General features: G+C 38.5%; 1 protein-coding gene across 2 annotated transcripts in view; it reads left to right on the top strand.

The window, feature by feature from the left end:
• ITGA6 (integrin subunit alpha 6) overlaps positions 1–25,224 on the top strand; it is a 98,943-nt gene that overhangs the window by 50,350 nt on the left and 23,369 nt on the right. For both annotated transcript variants that reach the window (XM_036745458.1, XM_036745457.1), the window contains exons 2-10: positions 3,600–3,724; positions 7,189–7,268; positions 8,977–9,232; positions 11,889–12,020; positions 16,303–16,513; positions 21,152–21,345; positions 21,483–21,571; positions 22,223–22,341; positions 24,968–25,066. In XM_036745458.1, coding sequence (XP_036601353.1) covers positions 3,600–3,724; positions 7,189–7,268; positions 8,977–9,232; positions 11,889–12,020; positions 16,303–16,513; positions 21,152–21,345; positions 21,483–21,571; positions 22,223–22,341; positions 24,968–25,066 — 1,305 coding nt within the window. The remainder of the gene's footprint in view (positions 1–3,599; positions 3,725–7,188; positions 7,269–8,976; positions 9,233–11,888; positions 12,021–16,302; positions 16,514–21,151; positions 21,346–21,482; positions 21,572–22,222; positions 22,342–24,967; positions 25,067–25,224) is intronic.

Consider the following 25,224-nt stretch of genomic DNA (forward strand, 5'->3'; position numbering starts at 1 on the left):
TCTCCTGAGCTCCGATCCTATACCACAAACTGTCTATTAGACTTTCAAACTGGCTGTCTCATAGGCATCTCAAATTCAGCATGTCTGAAACAGAATTCATGATCTTTTCCCCAAATCCAGATCACACCAGACCAGTGCAGAGCTTCCTTATGTTCCAGTGGCTCTGCCCAGAACTCTGCACACCCACCTGGATTCTACCAGGATTTCCCTTCCTCATATTAGTGAAGCCTGAGGACCCCCACACCTTGGCATCGACCTTGCTATTATACTTTATTGACCCCTGGGCCTTTTCATTCACATTTCATCCAGACTTTCCTATATGTGTCATCTCTCCCAATTACAGAGTAAGCTCTTTGTGAGCAGGGCAGCCCTGCTTTTTTATTTATATTCACGTACTTGGCTCATAGTAAAGTATTTAAAAAAATGTTTTTCCGTTTCACTCCAAAAGTCTACTTCTTTTCCAAATTTCCCTGGAGGGCATCACCATTCTTTCATCTCCCAGGTTCCCAGTGTGGGTGTCATCCCCATAGAACTGAGAGCAGGGACTGCCTTACTTTTCTTAGCACATTATTTTGTATATAGTAAGTGCTTAATAAATGCTTCATTCATTAGTCATCCTTGACTTGTTACTGCCTTTACCCCACGTAATTGATTTGTCACCATATCTTCTTTGTCTTTTCTTTCTCTGCATCATCTCCGCATTGCTCCCTCTTCTCCACTCACACTGCCACCCACCTGGTCCAGACCCTTTTCACCTCTCCCTCTCTACCTTTTAGCTGACCGATTTCATTAGCCTCTTCATTGGCCTTCCTACCTCATTTCTCTGTAGTGAATTTTTTCTCCTCAGAGCTGACAGAGTGATTGGTACCTCAAGTCAAATACAAACTCCTGCTTGGTATTTAATAGCCTCCATATACTCTACAGTCCAAACAGACCCCCATACAAAACATCACATTTCTTGCCTCCAAGACTTTGCATAAGCTTAGAATGCACTCCATGGCTCACCTCTGCTTCTTAGAATTTCTTCTTTGCTTCAAAGCTCAACTGGCTACCTCTCTCTTTCTCCCTACCCTGCCTTCATCCTCCTCTCTCCCCATCCTCTTCTCTCTCTCTCTCTCCCCCCCTCTCTCTTCCCCCTCTCCTCCTCCTCTCCTCTTCCCCTTCCTTCCTCATCCCCTCCCCTCTTCTCTCTCTCTGTGTCTCTCCCTCCCTCTCCCTCCCTCCCTCTTCTTTCTCTTCCTCTTTATCTCCCTCACTTTCTCCCCCTTTCCTTTCTCTCCTTCCTTCTCTCTCTCCTCTCCTCTCCTTTCTCTGTTCTCCCCCTCCCTCTCTCTCCTCTGTCCCTCCCTTCCTCCTTTCCCCTCCCCTCTTCTCTCTCTTTCTCAATGGAGTGACAAGGTGGCGGGAAGAAAAATAGATTTTTATTAATTGAAAAAAATTAGTTAAAAAAAAGAAACAGGAAACCTGGACAAGTTCCCTACTGCTGGCATAGCATTCAGCAAGAGCTGTAGAAAATTACATCTGCCAGATCTTTCCTCTAAACGCAGCCATTGATCAGAACAGCAGTCAGTCAGGTGACAACATGAATTGAATGCCTGCTATTTGCAGAGCACCATCTATACTAACTAGATGTTCCTGAGACGTGGCAAAGAACATCCCTTTGCCTCGCTTAGCTTACCACCTAAAAAAGATCATAGTGCAGTACAGACGTGTTAGAAACAGTTTGATATTCTCACCCTTCAATTGTAGTCTTTCCTTTCCCTTTCATCACCTTAACAAACAGCCCCCCACCCATGAACCCCTCTTCTAAACATGCCTTTATTCTTATTCTCTTGGTACTCTGTCTTCAGGACTTTTGATTTGTTTTTGGTTTTGCATCTTCAGTGCCTTGTGCATAGTAAGTACTTAATAAATGCTTGTCGAATTGAATTTAATTATGGGGATCTGTAAAGTCTTAATATTCCATGTATGCAGGTTTATCTCTTCGGCTAGATTTGTAAGCTTCTTAAGATTCGGGAACTGCCCTTCATTTCTTTTGTGTCATTACCCCAGCATCCTCACCCAAGTCTCCAAAATGCCCAGTGAATTTACAGTAGTTGGATATATAGTAGATAGTCTTGACTGATCATCTCTATTAAGCAGTCTTGGCTAATCCCTATCATATCCTTTCTCTGGGCAGGGCTCACAAAGACTGTGTGTTAGTCATCTGTGTCCCCTTTACCCCTTCCCCTCACATGCTTGTTGGTGTTCCTCACACAGCAGATTCTTAATAGCTATTTGTCAAATTGGTGACAATACTGTATGATGTTATTAGACCTAAAAATTGGACAGACTTGGGTAGGTCTTACTTAGCAGTCTCTTCCACACTGTTCCTCCCTTTATCTCCCTTCTCCTATCTGGAAAAATACAAGCCACCTGGAGAATGTGAATGTACCCTGGGGTGGGGGGAGTGGTGGTTGTAATAGTAGTTTTTCATTTTCTCCTTTTTGATTCTCTTCCAGCAGCCTCCCCTCCTCTCTTTCATCTTCCTACCTTCACCTTCCACTCAGTTGTTTGTTTTCATTTTACTACTCCTGATTGTTCCATAATCCGCCCAAGGTTATCTGTGCAAAACAGATCCCCCCAAATGACACAGCTTTACTAGAATTAAAGAGCTTGCTGGTCTCCCTTCCAACTCTTAAAATTCTTGGGAGAGCATTAAATAGGAGATAGGAAAACTACCCACCATAGTATCACAAAGCAAGTCCTTTATAGTGGGTGGGTTGATAGGCTGTCACTTGAAGGGAAGAGCTGACTTTGTAGACCTGAGGAGCTTAACCTGGTGTCTCTGAACTTTTTGAAAAATATTTTGGTAACTATTTCAATATAATTGGTTTTCTGTCAGCCAGTCAATAACCATTTATTAAGTGCCTGCAGTGTGCCAAGCGTTGTGCCAAGTGCTGAGGATGGAAGGGCAAGAGAGTGTCCTTAAGGGGTTCACATTTTAACGAGGCAGACAACGTGCAAACAACTATGTCCGTTTTTTATCTATATCACATCTATAGATAGCTAGCTACGGACATAGCTATCTATAGATATAGTCCATTATGTATTTATTTTGTGCATTCAAAAATACTGTGACAAAGGGGCTGATAGACTTCACCAGGCTGTGAAAGGGGCTGATAGATTTCACCAGGCTGTGAAAGGGGTCCATGACATAAAATTGACTAAGGGCTCCTATTACCCCTTTAAGTTCAATTCAGTAAATATTTATTAAGCACCTACTGTATGTCAGGCACTGTGCTAAGCACTGGGGATGTAAAAAGAGGCAAAAGACAGGCCTGCCCTCAAGGAGTTTACCATCCAATGTGGGCCGAGCAACAAGAAAGGAACAGTGAGATAAGTAATAGAAGATGAGAAGAGGGTGCCGTGTCTTAAGGAGTGAACAAATTCTGAGAGGGGGCACCTAATACAAATGGGTAATAAAGCTGCCTCGGGCCTGCAGAATCTGCCAATGTCTTTGACCAGCCATGATAAATGGCACCTTATTCTGGCTAATCTCAGAGATGTTAATTTCTCCAGGCGCTCAAACACCCTCTTTACTTTTATCTTGTCCACAGGTTGTTGGTAGGGGCCCCTCGAGCCAAAGCTTTTCCGCTACAGAAAGCCAACCGGACAGGAGGCCTGTACAGCTGTGACATCACATCCCAGGAACCTTGCCAACGCATTGAATTTGATAACGATGGTAAATTCTTCCTGACTTTATTTAGACAAATACAATTTCTGGAGGTCTTAGAGTGAGGACTCATGTTAGAGGGTAGTGACTTTATTGTGAATTTCTTACTCTTCCCCCCTTTAACTCTTTCCATAATGGATTATCAGGGTATAAGTTGAAAGAGGGCCAACTTTAGATTAAAGGATGTTGGTTCAAGTTCCGCTTCTGCTATTCACTGTGTGGACTTGAGTGAGTCACTGGGTATCTTTGGACTCTGTTTCATTATCTATAAATGGAGGTGCTTGGACTAGGTGACCTCTAATGCTTTCCAGCTCTATGGGGGAATAAAACATCTTTGTTTACGAGTGTCATTAACAGTTCTACATGTTGATAGTTTGTATTTAAAACTTTTTCTTTCCTGAAGTAATGAGCTCCTAAATCTCATCGAGGTGTTTAAAAAGTGCTACTTTTATTATTGCTTCTATCCTAACGGGGATTGCCTAATTAAAAACAAACAAACAAAAAAAAACCAAAAAAAACCAAACAAACCTCCTTTCACTAATAAAGTGTGCTGATGTTGCCACCTGTTGACAGAATGAGGTACTGCATAGAGCCATTGAAAATGAATTCAAGGCATTTTATTCTCAGCAATCAAATCTCCACATTTGATAGGAAAAATACTTGAAAGTAAGAGATGGTTTTAAACTCCAGATTTCTTTCCTTAGGTGAAAGTTGGAAACATGGTTAAAATTCTGGATGCTCGGTTAGGAACTTATCTTTTGAGAAACAGTAATAATATAATTATAATAAATAGTAATAACATCTCCCATTCACATAGTGCCCTAAAGGCTTGCAAAACGCTTTATATTCATTGTCCCGTTTGATGCTTCTAGCAGCCTCGTGAGGCATATGGGTTATTACCTTCATTTTACAGATGAGGAGACATGACCTGCCACACACTTAATAAGGATCACACAGTTAATAAGTATCTGCCAGAATTTGAAATGCAGGTTTTTCTGATCCCCAAGGCCGGCATTCCCTTCACTTTCTCATACTGCCTTTTCGTCTGGAGCCATAGGGAATGAGACACTGCTCACAGTTCACTAACACTCAATGTACTGTTTGCTACAGTTCTTTGGGGCAAGTAGGTGGCACAGTGGATGGAGTGTGGAGCCTGGAGTCAGGAAGACCTTAATTCACATCCCGCTTCCGACACTTAATGATCTGTGTCACCCTGGGCAAGTCACCTAACCCTGTTTGCCTTGGTTTCCTCATCTGTAAAAAATCTGGAGAAGGAAATGGCAAACCACTCCAGTATTTTTGCCCCCAAATGGGGTCATGAAGAGTCGGATATGACTGTAAGCCACAAAACAATAGCTTTTTAGTGGTGCCCTGCCAGGAGACTTTCAGACAGTTATCCTTGAAATATTTAGCAACCCTACTCTTTTACAGTTTTAACTAGACTATTAGCTACAGTTATAATCTCTGCACACTTTTTACAATGTGAAAAAAAGGACATAGGTTCCTTCCAGTTGCTGCTGTTTCCTATTATCAGAGTCCTAGATTGCAAAACCATTAACTCATCATCTTTATGTCTCAGTGATTAGAATAAATACTGTTGCCTTCTTGGGGAGAAATGTTGAAACCGATGGGAGAACATGTACAAAACTCCATAGTGGGTTACAGTTGGAAATGGAGTTAGAACTTGCTAGTACTTAAATGTTGTTTCCCACTTAACTTTTGTACCTCGCTTGAATAGACCTTAGATTCCAGGTCCCTGATTAGCTTAAATAATGAAGATTACTTATGTCAGTATGTCAAGACCTTGTGATTTGTGAGTTGGTGTGGAAAACTTATCTTGTGATAGCCTTAGAGAGTTGTCTGAGGCTTAGACAGGTTGAACGACTTGCCCATGGTCACAGCAGCTTGTATGCATCAGAGGCAAAAATTGAAGAGATGTTTTTCTGACCTAAAATTCAGAATTTTCTTTGCTATAACACATTTCCTCAAAGGAAAATGATTTGCTAGTTAAAAATAAAATAGAAATGAAGAGGAAGGTCATTCAAGGTTGTTAAGTGTAATTCTTATCATTGGCATTTTAGGGACTTATAAAGGAAGCTTTAATTGTCAAATCGGCAGACATCCATTAAGTGCCTATTGTATACCATGCACTGTGTTAAGTCAAAGCAATACTTACCTACAAGAAGTTCACAAACCAATGGGGGGACAATACAAAAATACACTGTTAGCAAAAAGAAAAAAAAGTGAATTGAGATCTTTTCTACTTCAAGTAAAGAGAAGTCGCAATTACTCATTATTATACAGTTCTGCTGGTATTCTTGGACTGGATGTCTTGGGCTAAGAAGCACCTGCTTTTTACTATCTTGGCTACAAGTTGGATTTAAGAAACACTTCCGTGATTGTAACCTCTAAGAACAAGTGACAGTAAAGGTGCAGATGTGAAATGTCACCTCTTGCCATCATCAAGCAGCACTTGTTAATAGTCCTTGGACGGATGGATCTTTGCTTGACCTCTTTATTTATCTTGGCTTTAGAGTAGTATTAATATCTTTTGGTATTTGTGTTGTTGAGTGTCAGAAGGTAGGAGGGAGGGTTAACAAGCAATGATATAGTATATATTTCAGCAATATATGGGGCAGCTAGGTGGCACAGTGGATAGAGACCTGGCTCTGGAGTCAGCAGGACCTGAGTTCAAATTCAGCCTCAGACACTTACTAGCTGTGTGACCCTGGGCAAGTCATTTAACCCTGATTACTTCTCTACCTCCCCTCCATCCCCCCCAAAAAGAACTGGAGTTCTTAACTTTCTATAAGAAATGGTGAGCTCGTCGATTTTAGAAAAACACGGATAGACTTGCATGAAATAATTAAGAGCAAAATCAGCAGAACCGAGAGAACATTGTATCCAGTAACAGCAATATTATTATTCTAAGAACAACTTTGAGCATCCAAGTCATTTGGACTGTTAAAATACCCAAATTAACTACAAAGGACATATGAAGGAAGACACTGTCTGCATCCAGAGAAAGAAATGATAAATAGAAGTATATATAGAATGATTTTACATATATGTATATATATATTTGTGAACCCTCTTTAGGATGGGGGCGGGGGGAGAGAAGAAATTTACATGATAAATTTATTATATATTTAAAAGGAATAGCAAGTTGTACACAATGATTTTGTAGTAGCATAAGCAATCATCAATATTATTCTACTAAGTTATGGAAATGTTTGGTTTATTTCATAAATTAAAAGTAAGTAAAATTTAAAAATATATGAGATGTTCTAAACATACTTACAAATAACTATCAGTTTGTCCAAGGTTGGCAATAATTTCTGTGTATCTCTGGATAGGATCTGGGAGCAGAGTTACTATTTTTTTTTAAAGAAGCAAGCAGATATTTTTTGTTCTTGTTCTCAGAGAATTCCAAAATGCTAAATATGTGTGTGATTATCTTTTTTATATCATAGCTGACCCTAGTTCCGAGAGTAAAGAAGACCAGTGGATGGGTGTCACTGTCCAGAGTCAGGGACCAGGGGGAAAGGTGGTGGTAAGTACTAAGAATCAGAGGTTTAAGGGACCAGCTGTTTTAGACTTTGCTACCAATGACTGTAATGAGCAGTGGAAGTGTTTATTCTTTGACATACTTTGAAATAGGCTTGCCTTGTGTTTTTAAAAAATTACAGGGACAGCTAGTTGGCTCAGTGGATAGAGCACTGGCCCTGGAGTTAGGAGGACCCAAGTTCATATCTGTCCTCAGATACTTGATAACTGTGTGACCCTGGGCAAATCACTTAACTCCAATTGCCTCCAAAAAATATTGCATACAAATAATAAACAAAATAAATTTACTAATTATAAATGTATGTCAAATATGCTAAATATACAAGATGTTTAAAAGCCGAAGGAGTTGATAACTTGATAATTATACAGTAAATTTTCAATCCATGTAGGTAAGTTGAAACACAAGGTGGCATATTAGATGGATTGCCAATCTTGGAATCAGGAAGATCTGGGTTCACTTTCTACCTCTGACGCAGACTAGCTGTGTGACTACGGGCAAGTCACTTAAACCCAGGACTGCAGGAGACTTTCTAACACTCCTCGCCTGAAGTAACCTTCACTAATAAAATCATGGGACTGGACTAAAAAAAAATTATGTTACAAGAAATATAAAATTTATAAAAACTTAGTATGAATCTTCATAGATTGGGTCACTACTGTATATTTGTATGAATTTACATTCTTTGCAAAGAGGAATGAGGGGCATTTTAAGAAACAAAGGATTTTGATACTTTTATGGTAGGGTTTTTTTTTTGGAGGGGGTGAGGAGGAAAGGATGGTGAAGGACTTAGTTATTGAAATTTATAAGTGTTTTCACTGGTTTTCAACACTTGTCTCATGGAACCCTGGAGGTTGCTATTGATTTTATAATAAAATATTGGAAAATACAGAGTTTTACGTTTTTAGATTATATATTCTTTCCCTCTTTTTAGAGTAACATATATAGTAAATGAGAGGCCATGTTATATAATGAGGAGGAAGCAAGCCTCAGCATCAGGAAGATACCTAGGTTCAGGGCTTTCCTTTGACATTGTCACTTAAACTCTGAGGGCCGCAGGCATCTTTGTAAATTGCAGAAGAGTTGCTGAACTCCTTGGCGGAGGGATTCCCCTCCTGGGGAATATATGTTTACACAACATTCTCTCTATCGTAAATTTACACACATATACATGCATATGTGTGTACACTAATGTGCGCATTCACACATGTAAATGAATATACACACATGTGTACAAACGTGTAAATCTATTTCAAGCCTTAGTTCGTTGGGTATATGTGCAAATGTAGCAGTGTTTTCTTTTTTCCTGAACATAAAATTACTTCTAGTTACAAATTTGATAGTATTGAGTTGATTAAAAATGAAGGAAATAAGGCATTTTCTCAGTTTTTATAAATTTTTGTAATAAATTGAAGTATTTGCCATTTCTTCTTTGCATTTTGGAAATTAGCATCTAACAGTTGCACTTGGAATTTCTCCTTGGCTAGCTAGAAGTTAGCTAATTGTCATCTCACCAAGCAATGAGGGGATGCCTTTTGATCAGATCCTAAAATGATGAATGAATTATTAAAAGTCATGGAGTTAACTCTTTGTTGTTGTTCTTTTGTTGTCCCCGTGCAGTCAACCCTCTCCAAAGCTTGCAGCTATGAACTGTTTTTACAGACTAAATTGTACTTTTATCTCCTACGCCTCACAGACGTGTGCCCATCGGTATGAGAGAAGGCAGCATGTTAACACCAAGCAGGAATCGAGGGACATAATTGGGAGGTGCTATGTGTTGAGTCAGTCTCTTACCATTGAAGATGACATGGATGGAGGAGATTGGAGTTTTTGTGATGGCCGTTTGAGAGGCCATGAGAAATTTGGCTCCTGTCAGCAAGGTGTATCTGCAACTTTTACTAAAGATTTCCATTACATTGTTTTTGGAGCCCCGGGCACTTATAATTGGAAAGGTAAGAGAACCTGTCTCCTTGCAGACAGACATTATTCTTCTCCTGAGACCTATGGGAGAAACTGTGGGTGGCTGGAACCTGTGTATCCTTTTCACAAAATACACAATTATCTATAAAAAAGAAGTTTCTTTTAACCAGTATTGAATTGGAAATAAATGATGAGATATAGTAAGATAGGGAAAAGGTAGGAAAACATATCTATATCAATATCTATATCTGTATGCATGTATATGTGTATTTGTGTAGGTATTATATATATTTATATGTATATATGTATGTATATATATTTAGTGAGAGTTTTTACTTTTGCCAAAGAATTTTGACTTTTCTAGATTTAATTTTGGGCAAGAAACACCATGTCTTGAAGCTGAAATGGTCATTATCTATAAAAACTAATTTTGAGGATTCAAAGTATTTTAATTACTGCCGTGACCCCTGGAGTGAGGATTAAGTTTTTCTAAGAGTACTTTATTACTAGATAACAAATGGAGAAATTTTTTAAAAAATAATACTAAGGATTTTCAGTAGGATCGTGTTTTTGGAGGAAAACAACGTCAAAAATCTCCAATAGTTTTAAGCATCTAATAAAGGACAGATTTTAGCAGTCTATAGCTACACGAGAGAAGACTGAACAAGGGAGTAGTTTTATTTATGCAGATGCAAGGGGCAGATGGAAATAAAAGAGTAAAAATATTACTACACTATTTTAAAAAGTTGATCCTTCAGAATGTCTAAACTAGACTAAGAAGGATGAACGAGACCCCCTCCCTGAAGAGTATAGTATAGAAGAAGCAAGAGTAGGTTAAAACGAAATATCCTAATTTTTTTCTTACCTCTAAATTCCATGATTTAAAGGGAAAGGTTTATAATGCCACATTTACATTCCTCCTCAAAGTCTTAATTTTCTTAAGTTCATCTTTATTTCTTTTTTTAATTTGCTGTTTTTAATATGTACCTATCATATGTAGGCAAATAGGTAATACGTGGAAATAATAATTTTCTTTGCAATGTGACTGTATGGTTACTACTATCAAGTTTGATATCTGTTCCTGTTAACAGGAGTCTTAACAGGAGGTGAATGTTTTCTTCTTCAAATCATTATCTGTAAGCATCAAGAAAAGTTAGGAGTGACAGGTGAATGCATAAAGCTTTGTTGTAGTGGATGTTTCTTTGGTTGCATCTTTTCGTAGGATGTCATATGCCTACAATGAGGAAAGGCAGTCAGTTCCGTTGATATCAGTTGAAATAGGAGACGCTGAGATCATCACTGCAAGGAAAAGCATGGTTTGGGGAGACAGGGAGGCAGTCAGGTAGTTTGATCCAGAGTTATTAATTGAGAGTAATATTAAAAACTTTTACTGGCATAATAAAAATAATCTTATCAGACATCAAAAATGTAGAAAACAAATGAATGGCTGGCTTTCTTCTAACTCATGGCAAGAAGAAACTTCCCTGATTAAAAAAAAATAATAAGAAGAATTTTATTTTCCTAGGAAAAAATAGCTTTTAAAGTTTCCTTCTTTCTTTTGAGCCTTTTCAGGATTTTATTCCTGTTAAAAAGGGTTCTCATGAATACTGCCCTCTGAGAAATTTCATAATTGCATTTTTACTTAATTTGCCCACTGGACTCCTTGACAAAAGGTGTAATCTCTCAACATGCCTCCTGCGCCTGCCACATGGCTCTGACCATGTTGAAATGGTATTTAGAGATTTTAAATGATTTCTCTTGAACAAAGAGGAATTATTGCTAATAACTACAAGAGGATGGTTCTTTTACTTTTTGTAGAAAAGGCTGCACTGACAGCAGGGGGTGTTTCAGAAGCAGCAGGGGATTGGAAGGCAGCAGCCTTGGCTTGGTGCCCCAGCTGTGCCGCATTCTCGCCAGGTCACCTTGAGCAAGTCCCTTAATTTCTTTGACCTCATTTTCTTCAACTGTGAAATGGTCATAATGATATCTGTCCTTCCTACATCACAGGAGTAAGATGAAGATAAAGCAATTCTAAACCATAAAGCACTGGGTAACTGTCAGCTCTTGTTACTATAAGCCTTGACGTGAGAGCAGAGATAGGATGGGCTTGGAGTTTAGTTTTCTTTCTGGGGCTTTTTTGTTTTGTTTTTGTTTTTCTCAGGAGCAGCAGAGTGCTTGAGTGTATGATATGAAATTCTATTTTTAAAATTAAATGTATATGGTTTTTAAAAGTCATAACTTGGTTACGTCTTTCTCTTAAGGGATTAAAAACAAATTTTGACTTTTAACACCACAGTAAAGAAACTAAATTGGTTTTGGTTTCCTTATGAGGAAGTTTTTTCAATTTCTCATATACATACATATATTCTACAGTGTTTATGGCAAACATCATGTTTTCATCTAGTTTCATGACATAGAGATTTCATTAAGATTCAAGGCATCTATTTTTTTTAAATTATCACAATCTCAATTTTCTTGACTCTTCAGAATCTACATGGATGACAGTAATATTCTTTTCACGCTAGTTATTATGATCCACTTCATCATTATTCTATCGCACTTCTTACTCTCCTTTCAACTCTGCTCATTTATCTTCAGTGACCACATGGAAAATGTATTAGGAACCATTTATTTTCTTTCAGTTTTATCTTCATTCCCTTTTTTGTTTTTGCCATTTCATTCCTTCAGGAATTGTTCGTGCAGAGCAAAAGAATAACACTTTTTTTGACATGAATATCTTTGAAGATGGGCCATATGAAGTTGGTGGTGAGACTGACCATGATGAGAGTCTAGTTCCTGTTCCGGCTAACAGTTATTTAGGTAGGAATAAGTATAGATGGCAAACATTTGCAGACCAGTTTGTTGCTATATGACAGTCCTGTGTTCCTCTTTCTAAAGCTTCATTCCCCCAATCTTGGAAACTTGGAACTCCGGGATTCGTTAGATTCTGCCTAATAAAAAGCCAGAGTGAAAGGTACCTGTCTGCACCTGTTTTGGCTTGGCAATGGAATTCTACCTGACTTGAAATTACCTAAAGAGAATAATAATGCTAGTTTCTACCCAAACTGGTGCCCTCTCTGAAATTCCTTGGTATGGGATGTGGCCCTCTGTTTTGTACATAGAAGGAAGGCATCATATTCACTGGTGGTATTGAACCATAGGCCATACTGAAATGAAAAAAAAAAAGATAACCAGATATGAAATTTCATGTGGAGTTTTAACCCTCTCTAACAAACTTCTTTTATGAAAGTATTCTTAAGAGTTTCATTATGTTTGGCAGTACTAAATGGAATGGTAAAGGCCTTGTATTTCTTATTTTGTGATTTGGAATCATTCTCTAAAAGGTAAGTAGAACCTGGCCAGCTGGGTCCTGGCTTGTGACATTTAGTTTCTAGCTTGAACTTAACTGCTGGAGCTATGATGAGGACTTTAAAAATGGTGATTAAGTGTCAATCTCTTAATGCCTAAGGCTTCTCAGTGTTACTAATGGCTATTTTAAATTACTCAAGTGCACTATGGAAATTATAAATAGGATTTAAAAACCTCCAATTCTTGGTGTAAGTTGACATGAAGAACAGTGGTTTTCATGGGAAAAACAAGAAAAAAAATCAACCATCCAAAACTAAGCCGAGGACTTTGTCTCAAACAAAGAATAGAAAGTACTTGGGTAGAACTGATAAAAAGTCCTCCTTGGTATAATAGAAATAACACTGGGTTTGGCATGAGAAGATTTGAGACTGAATCTTGGCTTTACTACTTGGTATAGGCGTGACTGTGGACAACTCCTGTTAGCACCTTTGGCTTTTGTTTTCTTACCTGTAAAATGAAGAGGTCGGACCAGATGATACCTGAGGTCCTACCAATTCAGTCCTATGATCCTACTGCAAATAAGGAAGCTTGAAGAAGAAAATTAATTATGGCCTGAAATTTTAGAAAACTACCTTCTATAAAGATTTTTAGCTTTAGCTTTATAGATGTATGGCATATCCAGTAAGGAATTACAAAGTGGAAAGGAGAAATAAAGTGACTGTCCTGAAGGCACTGTTTATTCACAACTAAAAGACTGAGTTAAGGAGCAAGGAAAGGCAGAAGACAAATCAAGTGGAAGATGGTCAAAGAAAGAATTGATGAAGATGAAGATGAAGTGAAAATGCCTTAAAAGTAGGAACTGTGGGAGCATCGAGGGCCACTGCTGACGTGAATTCAAGACTTTGAAATGTATGAGGTCGCCATTTTGTATCTCTGCATTGATTGACAATGGGACAGAAAAGGAAGGCTGCTATAAATGGTTTGTGCTTCTTCCCATTATGAATCATGCCCACACTCCTAATACTTTCCAAGTTAAACATTGATGTTAGAACACAAACTTGGTATTTGAGTGTGTTCTAAAAGACCCTCCCCTACCTTTTATTTCTAAAGTCACTTTTATTTGGAAATCTATGCAACCTGGGAAACACTAAGTGTGTTGGCCAAAATTGACCTTTTTTTTAGCTTTTAGTTCAGTAAAACAGCTAACATTTATTAATCAATCAATCAAGCCTATATAAAGGATTTTCTATGCCAGGCACTGTGCTAAATAATGAGAATACAAAGAAAAAGTAAAAACAACCCCTGCCCTCAAGGAGCTTATGTTCCCCTACATGTTTTGACCGCAGGTTTACTGTCATTTCTAAATATTTGCACCTCTCTATCACACTGCTTTTTCCTCCTTTTGAATGAATAATCATTGCATGGAATGGAAAAACTCAACCTACATAGATTCAGCTCTGCTGAAAGTCAAATCATGCCATCTTGTGCATACAAAAGGATGCATATGTTATGTATGGCTCTCATTACGGCGTTGCTTAGAACCCTAGTGTTACACTCATTCCAATGCCATCATGAAAATGAGCCTATTGTTATAAGCTGAATAAATACTTTATGATTCAAGCTATGTAAATGCTAAACAGACTAGATATTTTTCTTTTGAAGTCTTTGATATCCCTGGAAATTAGGGGATAGTGATAGTTCTTATTACTTTTTTCCTTGCTTGGTATCAGGTCTTCAACAGTAGAACAAGGAAACAAACTCATCACTTTTGGTTATGTTTTTTTTGCCTGTCTGTAGATTTTTTGCTTGATTGAAGCACTTTCTTGGTTATTATTTCTTGTGAATGAAGGAATAGGTACCTGAGGTCTGAGGGGGTGACCCCTCAGAGTCTGTTGGCTGCTGTCGTATCTTCGGTTATCTAAAGAGAAACACCACAGTTATTACCCTGTTTACCAAACATAATTGCTTTTTCTTTGATTTCTCCCCCTTGTGTGTATACAGGCCTTCTCTTTTTGACCAGTGTTTCCTATACAGATCCTGACCAGTTTGTTTACAAAACACAGCCCCCCAGTGTAAGGGTCGACAAATCTCCTGATGTGATGATGAATAGCTACCTAGGTCTGTGACCCTGGAGATGATGACAAGTAAATTGTCTTTGTCATTTTTTTTTAATAAATCCACCTTGATTTACATGTCAGCATTTTTTTTTAAAGTCTCACTCCATTTCAAATAAAACCATCAATAAAAAAGCATTTGATAGCAAGGATTCAGCCCTTGAACCACTTTCAGAGATGGATTGGTAATGGAACATTCCAGTCAAAACTTCCCGTAGCTTTCTTATATGACATATTTTAAAGTCAGCTCCTGATTTGAGAATTGGAACAGTAGTGGTGAAAGTTTCCACAAGTTAAAGAAAATAAAGAGGCTAAACTGATACTTTTTTGCATTTGCTGTGCTTCTGTATAGGATTCATTTCTCAGTTTGAATGGTTCAGTATTGGCATTTATGCCTTAGACCTGACCAGATCACTTCCCCTCCTCAACAACACACACACAAACACACATATGTATATGTGTACATATACACGCCTACATATATACAAACATAAACACATCTATGTAGGTATATATGCACAAAATACATATTTACACACATGTATATGTGTATGCCTGTATATACATATATATATGTGCATGCACATACAGACATATATGTGTTTTAATACTTGCATTCCATTAATAGGCTCTAGCAAATAATCTGAAATAATTAGGTGCAGGTCGTCTAAAAATTTCGATGAGAAATTACAACTTATTCATCTCTGTTGTTGATACCAACTTCTCCAATTTTCTTAACATTACATTTTATTTTTAATAGTATTTTATTTTTTTCTAATTAAATATAAAGATAGTTTTCAACAATCATTTTTATAATATTTTTGAATTTCAAATTTTTCTTTCTCTCTTCACCCCTCCCCAAGAGAACAAGCAATCTGATAAAGATTATACATGTGCAATCATGTTAAACATATTTCCACATTAGACATGTTGTAAAAGAAGAATCAAAAAAAAAGGGAAAATAGTATGCTTTGATCTGCATTCGGACTCCATAGTTCTTTCTCTGGATAGCATTTTCCATCATTCAGCTTCTCAAATATTACATAACCTCATCAGCATCACATCATGCCTTTCTTTTGCATGTCCATGACCAAGAACCAAATCTCTTTGAAACATCTATGTGCTATCTATTGTGTATTAAAGATTTCTCTTTTGACTGATTACAGAATAGATTGAGTACAGAAGATGTATCAACGTATCAAAATCTTATCATAGCATTATACAATGTGGAATGGTAAAACCCAACATAGTGCATGGATTCAGCTCTGCTGAAAGTCAAATCACGCCCTCTGTGTGTATACACCAAGATGTCCTCTATTATGTTATAGCATATCCTATAACCCAAGTGTTGGACTTATCCCAGTTATCATCATTAAAATGAACTTAATTACATTATAAACTGTACAAATGCTTCGTGCTACATAAATGCTAACCAGAGTAGATATTTTCTTTTTGAAGTCTTTAATATGCCTAGAAAGCACTGATAGTTCTTATCATTTAGTTTTTTCTTTTACTTGGATGCCAAAGTTCTTGCCTCTGTAGTTCATTTACGAGACAAAATAGATGGGGTTAGGGGTGGGGCAGGGAGGAGGCGGTAATAGTGGAAATGTTAGTGACATAAGCCTTTCCTGTAATAGAAAGTTGTTGTGATGTTGTGTGTCTCTCTCATGCTTTCCTAGGTTTTTCACTGGACTCAGGAAAAAGTATTATCTCTAAAGATGATATCACTTTTGTGTCTGGTGCACCAAGAGCCAACCATAGTGGAGCTGTGGTTCTCCTAAAGAGAGACATGAAATCTGCACATCTTTTTACTGAGCATATGTTTGAAGGAGAAGGGCTGGCCTCTTCATTTGGCTATGATGTGGCAGTAGTGGACCTCAACAAAGATGGGTAAGGATTTCTCAATAGAACCAACTCATTATTTTGTTCCTGCTTTTATATTGAAAAGCATTCATTGCTTACTGGGTCTTAGGACTCAAAGATAACTTTGCACGTAGATTTTTTTGTTTTGTTTTTTCTGTTAAGGATTTTCTTAGTTCTGCTGACAAATTTTTACTAAGCTGCCATATTTTCTTCATTATTTCTGTTATTTGGAGAAAATGCATATGATAACTGTGAGCCTCATCACATTCGTTTGTGTTTTACAATACGGTTTTTGTATTAAATACTGACTGACCCCAATATGTTCTAGACCTGCCTAATTTTCTAATGATCTTTTAACTTGCACTGCTGTTTGATTTTTTTTAAAGTAAATAAAACTAAAAAACTTCAAAGTAATTCAACATGTTAGCCTTTGCACATATTCTATGACACTGGATTGGTTGTTCATAAGCAGCAGTTGGAATATCCCAGAATACTCTGGGGAAAGGAGGGTTTGGAATGGAGAAGGGGAAGAATAGTGTGCACAGGCTTTCAGCACTCAGGCCACCTTAGATGTGGACTCTCATCCATATGGAGAATCCCATTTCAGTGTACAACTATCTTGAACTTGCTTTTGACCTAACCTAACCCTAGCGGTACCTGTGATCTGTATTACTTAATGTTGTGGTACCTAAGATTCATATTTATCTTGTGCTGCTGGACATCTCTGTGAGAGTGTACTGTTGGCATCTCAAATTTAACATATCCAAAATAGAACTCGTTATCTATCTTTACACTCTGAAAACCTGTCTGTCCCTCTCTCAAACTCCTATTTTTGTTGAGATTACCACCATCCTGTTGGGCATGCAGGTTCATCCTTGACTCTGCTTTACCCCACACATTCAGTCATTTGCCAAGTTCTATCAGTCCTGTCACACATTTCACATCCATCCCCTTCTCTCCATTTAACAAGACCACCACCCTCATTCAGGCCTCTCTCACACTAAGCCCATACTATTATAATAACTTCCTAATTGATGTCCTTGCCTCTGATCTCTCTCCTTTTAAATCACTCTTCACACATCTACAAAAATAAACTGCTTCAAGCACAGGCCTGACATGATACTCCCCTGTGTAAAAGCTTTAAATGACCCTGGGATTCAGTACCAATTCCTCAGCCTGGCATAAAAGGGATAAACACAAAGTATTTAAATAAAAGGTAGTTTGGGAGGGAAGGTACCTACCAGTTTGGGGGTGAGGCAGGGCAAGGAGGGATCAGGAAAGGCTATGGTGCTTGAGCTGGGCCTTGAAGGAAAAGGGAGCTGAAGGAGTGTGTTCCAGGCCTGCAAGACAGCAAAGATACAGAAGTGGAAGATGGATAGTCACACGTGAGGGACAGAGAGAGGGCTAGTTTGGCAGTTATCTCTTCCACATCATAGGGGTTAGGGACATGGGACCCCAATGATCTGGAAAATCCATGTAAAATTTTTTGGTCCTCCCTTCAGAAGTCTGAATTTTTTCTTTTTCTTTTATGGTGTGTTGATATTATACAATTCTATACATATATTTTACACATTTCTGAGTTTCTAAATTTTTTTCCTGTATCATCTGATGATGCTGGCCTTCACGTGTCATCTACTGTTTTCACAAAACTCCTCCCAAATTCCCATTTAATTTTTTATGCCAACCATGATATATCAAAACCACAGTGGGGAAAGTCACAGTGTGGAAGGGATGACTGTATTTTGGCAGTAGTGTATAGAGTAGATGGGAGTTGTGGGAAACTTGAGGCCAGCAGACCAGTTAGGAGGCTAGTATGATAATTCAGGTGAGAAGTGATAAGGTCCTGAACTAAAGTGGTAGCTTATGTGAGTAGAGAGAAGGAATCAGATACAAGAGGTGTTGTGAAGATAGAAATGACAAGAGTTGGCAGTTTATTGGATATGTGGGATGCGAAAGAGTGCCGTGTTGACGATTATGCTGGCGTTACAAACCTGGGAGGCTGGAAGGATGGTGTTGCCTTTGACAGAAATAGCGAATTTTGGAACAGCAGACGGTTTGAGAGAAAGATGAGTTCAGTTTCAAGGCATTTTAGTTCCTTAAGGGTAGAGACTGCTTGATTTTTGTCTTTATATTCTGAGTACCTAGTACAGTGCCATGTACATCGTAATTACATAAAAAGGTCTATTGTGATCCAGGACAATTCCAAAGGACTCATGCTATCCATATCCAGAGAAAGAACTGTGGAGTCTGAATGCAGATCGAAGCATACTATTTTCACTTTTTTTGTTGTTTTTTATGGCTTTTCACTTTTGTTCTGTTTCTTCTTTCACAATATGACTAATGTGGAAATATGTTTATATGATTCACACGTATAACCTATATCAGATTGCTTGCCATCTTAAGGAGGGGAGAGGGGAAGGAGAAAAAAATTTGGAACTCAAAATCTTATAAAACATGAATGTTGAAAACTTATCTTTACATGTAATTGGAAAAAATAAAATACTATTTACAAAGAGGAAAAGAAAAAAAGTTTGTTATCATATTTGTCATTCCATGAATATTGACTATCTCATCAACTGGATTTTAGATCCATGGAGGGCAAGGCGTGTGTCATATATCTCTCTGAATCCTCCAAGCCTATCATAGTGCTAAAATACAATTTTTTTAAAAAATTCAAATCAAAAGACAATCATTAAGCATTTGAACACCTGGCACTCACTTCCCAAGGCTTTGCAGTCTGGTTTTTAACCTTATAATGCAACTGAAATGTTTTTCTCCAAAGTTGCCAATGCTCTTTTAATGCCAAATCCTATCAGCTTTTCAGACCTTATCCTTCTCCCCAAAACTGAACTCATTTATGTTTCTCCCTTATTAGTTCGGGCCCTCATCATCCCTCACCTGGACTAGTACAACAGCCTTTCGATTGATCTCTCTAGCTCATGCCTTTAACAACTCCAGTCACTCTTGCATGTAGCTGTCAAACCGATTTTCCTTTACCACAGGTCTAGCCACATCATTTTTTTATTCACTTAACCCTAGCCACTACCTATTGCCTCTGGGTTAAATAAAAACTCTTCTGTTTGCCTTGATTTGGGCTCTAACCAATCTTTCCAACCTCATTGAACATTCCTTCCTTTCTTGGACTCTGTAGTTTCCCACTGGCTCCCCTTCTCTCCCTCACACTTTATTCTCCATCTCACATCTCCTGGGTTCTTCTGTTCTTTGGCCTTCTTCTCTTCTCCCTCTACACTACCTCTCTTGGAAGCCTCATGAGCTCGTATGCAGATGACTCTCAGACACATATATATCCAGCCCCGTCCTTTCCCCTGACTCTCCCCTGATGGAGTTCTCCATCAGTTTCCCACATTCAGTCCTTTCCTCATAATAATGCATTCCCTCAACTTCACCTCATAGAAGCCTTTTTTCAAGATATAGCCCAAATGCTACCTTCTCCATGAAGCCTTTTTGGATCTTTCCCCTCAACCACCCTAGGGCCTATTGCTAGTTCCTTCCCTTTTAAATTACCTTGTATTTAACAATTTTTGTTTGTATTTATGGAGCAGCCAGGTAGTGCAGTGGATAAAATCCTGGGCCTGGAGTCAGGAAGACCAGTCATCTTCTTGAGTTCAAATATGACCTCAGATACTTACTAGCCATGTGACCCCAGGCAGATCACTTCACCTTGTTTGCCTCAGTTTACTCCTCTATAAAATGATCTGGAGAAGGAAATGGCAAACCACTCCAGCATCTCTGCCAAGAAAACCCCAAATGGGGGTCACAAAGAGTCAGACATGATTGAAACAACTAAACAATTTATATTTATCACGTATGTGCTTTAGATGTGTCTTCATCTTATTCTTTAGAATGGAAGCTTCTTGTAAGTAGGAATTGTTGCATTCGTTGTGTTTGAGTCAGTTCCTGGCACATACTAGGGACTTGCTGATTTGATTGATTTACTCTGGGACTCCCAAGATGGTGAGTTATGTCCAGGCCTCAGTCCAGTGAAAAACCTAGGAAAGCAAAATGGAGATTCACAACTATCACATAAGTTCCTTATTATAGGAAAAGCTTATGGCATTGGAATTTCCACAACCACCACCTTCTCCTAGCCTTTCCATCCCCTCCCTATCCATATATTCCTGGTACCTAAATAAAAGAAAAAATAAATGATAAGAACTATTGGTGATTTCTAGGGATGTTAAAGACTTCGAAAGGAAAATATCTAGTCTAGTTAGCATTTACATCCTTTCTATCATTTGGGGTGCAATCCTCAGGGAGTTTTGATCAAACCAAGACTCCTAAATCCTCTCCCACATGGATTGAGACATCATGAAGAGACTTGGTATGAGAGTTAACCCAGGACCAAAATTTCCTATCCTATACACCATCCACCTTTTCAAATATCTCAAAAATTGGGTCAGATTCTTAACTATGGATCAAAATAGGATGATTTCCTGCTTCCCTTGAACCAAAAGTACTTCTTTGACACACCATTTCTTCCAGATAGAGTCTTCAATATTTGATGACTAGAGTGATTTTGGACTCACCTCTGTGTTGGTGATGACAAACCAACTATGCATTTCAGCAATATGAGTAGGAGCCTTATACCCTTAAACTTTCAAGCACTTTGACCTAATTGTGTAAAATTCTTCCTCTTATTTGAAGCTGGCAGGATATAGTTATTGGAGCACCACAGTATTTTGATAGAGATGGAGAAGTTGGAGGTGCTGTGTATGTCTACATTAATCAACAAGGCAAATGGAATAATGTCAAGCCAATTCGTCTTAATGGAACCAAAGATTCTATGTTTGGCATTGCAGTGGAAAACATCGGTGATGTTAATCAAGATGGATACCCAGGTGAGACAATGGATGACAAAATGTTAATGGTCTAAATGACTTCCAGTAATTAGTATGTCTAAAATCTTATAAAAATGCTGGTTTGTGACTTTTGGACGTCTAAATAAATGCCTGTCAAATTGTTACGTCTTCAACAGATATTGCAGTTGGAGCACCTTATGATGATTTCGGGAAGGTTTTTATCTATCATGGCTCTCCAAGTGGAATAAATACGAAACCAACACAGGTGATTCAATATTGTTGACCACATATTTCCAGTTTGGTTTTGTGCCACAATATGAAATTCTTACGTCTACATTGATTTTTTTTTTAATCTTTAGCATGGGGAAACATCTGAGAAATTTGCTTGTGGAGACAAACTCCATGACCTATTTATTTTAATTTTAAAATATTATAAACAAACAGAGATAAAAATAATCCCAAATGAGGAATAGTTTGACTATACAGCCTTTCTGTATTTTACAAAGTAACCCTCTTATCCAGGATTTCCTTCCACAGCCATGCTAAATGCGTATTTCGGCTTCTATCCACCAAGGTGGAATGAAGTGGAGAATTATTGCAATTACCTGGATGGTTCAAGCCCTCAAAACTGCTATTAAGGAAAATGAGAGCTTTTTAAAAAAATTGAATTATCCAGATTAGCTTTGTACATGGAACAAGCTAATCAGATAATTACACACTTCTCCTGTGTAGACGCAACATAAATTGGAAGCCTTGGATGAACTAAAATACTTGAACTTTAGGAATATAAATTGGGGGTGCTTGTAGATGAACTTTAAAGGAACATGTGCCGAAAGAAATTTTGTATTTCTTTTTCAAAACATGACTAAAAAGTTCATTTGAATAATCTAATATTCTGTTCACCTTCTCGTTTTAGGTTCTTGAGGGTAAATCTCGATACTTTGGCTACTCAATTGCTGGAAATATGGACCTTGATAAGAATTCCTATCCTGATGTTGCTGTTGGTTCACTCTCAGATTCAGTGTCAATTTTCAGGTACATGTGTGTCTTTAATCATACAAATTGACATTTTTAATGACATTTATAATTTAGATTGAAATTTCAAAAGCTTGCTGCAAAGGCAATTTTTAAAAAATTAATTTTGAAGATATTTGGTTTTTGAGAGTTATTTAGGTTTTAAAGAAAAACCAAAAAACAATTTTCCAATACAGTAAATGTTGCAGTACTTCAGCAATCTGCTGTTTCATTAGCATGGAAACACACTCCACGGATGAGCTCCTAGTCCATTTGTAAATTAGTAGAACCAGAGGTTCATAAGCTTTTTGTGTGTCCTAGACCCTGAAGCCAATCGACCTCTTCTCAGAACAATGTATTTCAATAGTTGAAGAAAATACCAAGTGTCAGTTAGAGGTGCAGTGGATAGAGTGCCAGACATGGAGTCAGGAAGACTCATCAGTTCAAATCTGGCCTTAGACACTTGCTGTGTGATCTTGGGTAAGTCACTTACACCTGTATGTCTCAGTTTCCCCATCTATAAAATGAGATGGAAAAGGAAATGGAAAACCACTCAGTATTTTTGCCAAGAAAAACCCAAATGGGGTTGTGAAAAGTTGGACAAAACTGAAAAACGACTGAAAAACAACAAAAATAAAGAAACCTTTTTCCCTCATCCAAAATCATGGACTTCTCAAAATCTATCCATAGACCCTCAGGTTAAGAACCCCTGTGGAAGATGGTCATAGAGAACTGTTGTGGCCAAGCCTAGTAAATGAGCCTAGGCTGATTGTTAAACAAGAAACAGTCAATAAACTCCAGTGGCTCCCCATTATTGCTATAGTCAAATACGTTTCATCCTATGTTTGACTTTTACCTCCCTTCCTAACCTGACCCTTTCCTACCTTTCCAGGATTTTTGTGTTTTACCCCCTTTCCCCCACCTCTACACGTAACCTCTGTTCTGGTGACGCTGGACTTGCTGTCCCATCTAGCATTCTGTCTCCTGACTCTTACCATCTTTTTCCTGGCTTCCCCCATGTCTGGAATGCTCTCTCTGCTTGCCTCTGTCTCTGGGCTTCCCTAACTTACTAAAAGACTCAGTTCAAATTCCACTTTATGTGAAATACTTTTCCTAGTCCCTTCCATTGGAATATTAGCTCCTTGAGGGCAGAGAATGTGTTTTTGCCTTTCTTTGTATCCTCAGAACTTAACATGGTGCCTGCCATATAGGAGGCACTTTGTCAATGCCTGTTGTTGGGCAGTTACCTATCCTCTGTCTGAAGCATGCTGGAATGTGCTCTACTCACCTTGCCTTTGAGAACCCAGGGCCAGCTCCTTACCGTGCTCAGGTGTCAGAAGTGCTTTAGTAGAGGTCTGTAGTAAAACCTGAGTCATTTTAGATGAATTTGGGGAAAGAACACTTAAAAAATTAGTACATTTTCTGAATTAAAGAATATTTTTAGGGAAATGTAGTGGAAAACATTGGTTATACAGAAAATAGCTTCCCAGAACTCTCAGCTTCCAGAATGGCTTTAGAGCTGGAAGTGGGTGGACACACACACACACACACACACCCTAATTATTTTACAAGTGAAGAAGCAGCCCCTCCCTGAGCACTTGGCAACTAAGGAACACATCTGGAGAAGAGGGAGAAAAGACAAAAAAGACTGGAAAGAGAGAAGAAGAATGGAGGGAGGAGGGCAGTGACGGCGGTGGCTGTGATTAGAAGTGGCCACGGGGGTGGTGAGTGGCAGACACCAGCAGTGATGAAGAGAAAGAATGGTTGTGTAGTCTGGGGGAGCGAACAGCCACCCACACCTCAGGACCTCATCTCCAGGCTGGTACGCTAGGCTGTCACAGTCAACGCACCTGTTCCCTCGCCATCTCCACGGCTCAGCTGTGTTGTCTTCCCTGCTGTGCTAATTGTAGATCCCTTCTTGTGACATGGATTCCAGTCTTCCTCTGGAGGACTAGAAAGGGCAGAAGAATAAAAATCGTGCTAAGCACAAAAGAGAGAAACACGGACATCTGTTTATGTCTTGAAAAGGATGAAAATGGGAAAATACTGATAGATCAGTACAGAGTTGGCATCCACTCTGTGTGATATCAGAGCTCAGAAAGAACAGCTGTTAGAATGATTTGCTGGAGAAGTTAGTTTCTTTTCTTTTTCAAGAAATCAAGATTCTTGAGGCCAAAATTCCTATTATCGACTTAAATTGCTTTTAACACTTCTAACACATTCTTGATCCATCAGACAGAGAGAGACTGCATGGAAAAAAATCGGGGAACCATAGCCTGTGGGTCACATCCAGCCCACACTCATTTTTTTAGCCGCAGGCTATCACTTTACCAACTTTTTTGTATAATAAAAAGAAAACTAGATTTGGAGTCAGAAGACCTGAGTTCAAGATCTGGCTCTTCTACTTAGTACTTGGGTGATTTAAGGTAAGTCACTTAGCCTGCCCGGGCCTCAGGATCTTCACCTGTAAAATATGGGGAGTGGGTTCTGTGACGTCTAAGGTTTCTGTAGGTTCTAAGTCTTGGGATTCCAAACATCTCTGCTCTGTACACCTTACCTTCACACGGCAAAGCTGTTCAAGGAGGAAGTTCAAGGGAGAGACCAGCAGAATTCTAAATGGGTTCTCTTGTTTCTTCCTCCCTTCCAGATCTCGACCTGTGATCAACATCGTGAAAACAATCACAGTAACACCAAACAGAATTGATCTGAGACAGAAAATGGCCTGCGATGCACCTAGTGGCATATGGTGAGATGGATAGTTGTATGCTGTGGGCTGCCTCTGTCTGCTTCTTCCTACTTTGGGAAGGGTCAGCGCTGTCTGCCAGACTGACTTTGTATTTGTGTGCGTGCGTGTGTGCGCGTGTGCATGTGCGTGTGTGTGTGTGTGTGTGTGTGTGTGCATGC

Source organism: Trichosurus vulpecula, chromosome 2 (assembly GCF_011100635.1).
Source record: "Trichosurus vulpecula isolate mTriVul1 chromosome 2, mTriVul1.pri, whole genome shotgun sequence".
Lineage (NCBI taxonomy): Eukaryota > Metazoa > Chordata > Mammalia > Diprotodontia > Phalangeridae > Trichosurus > Trichosurus vulpecula.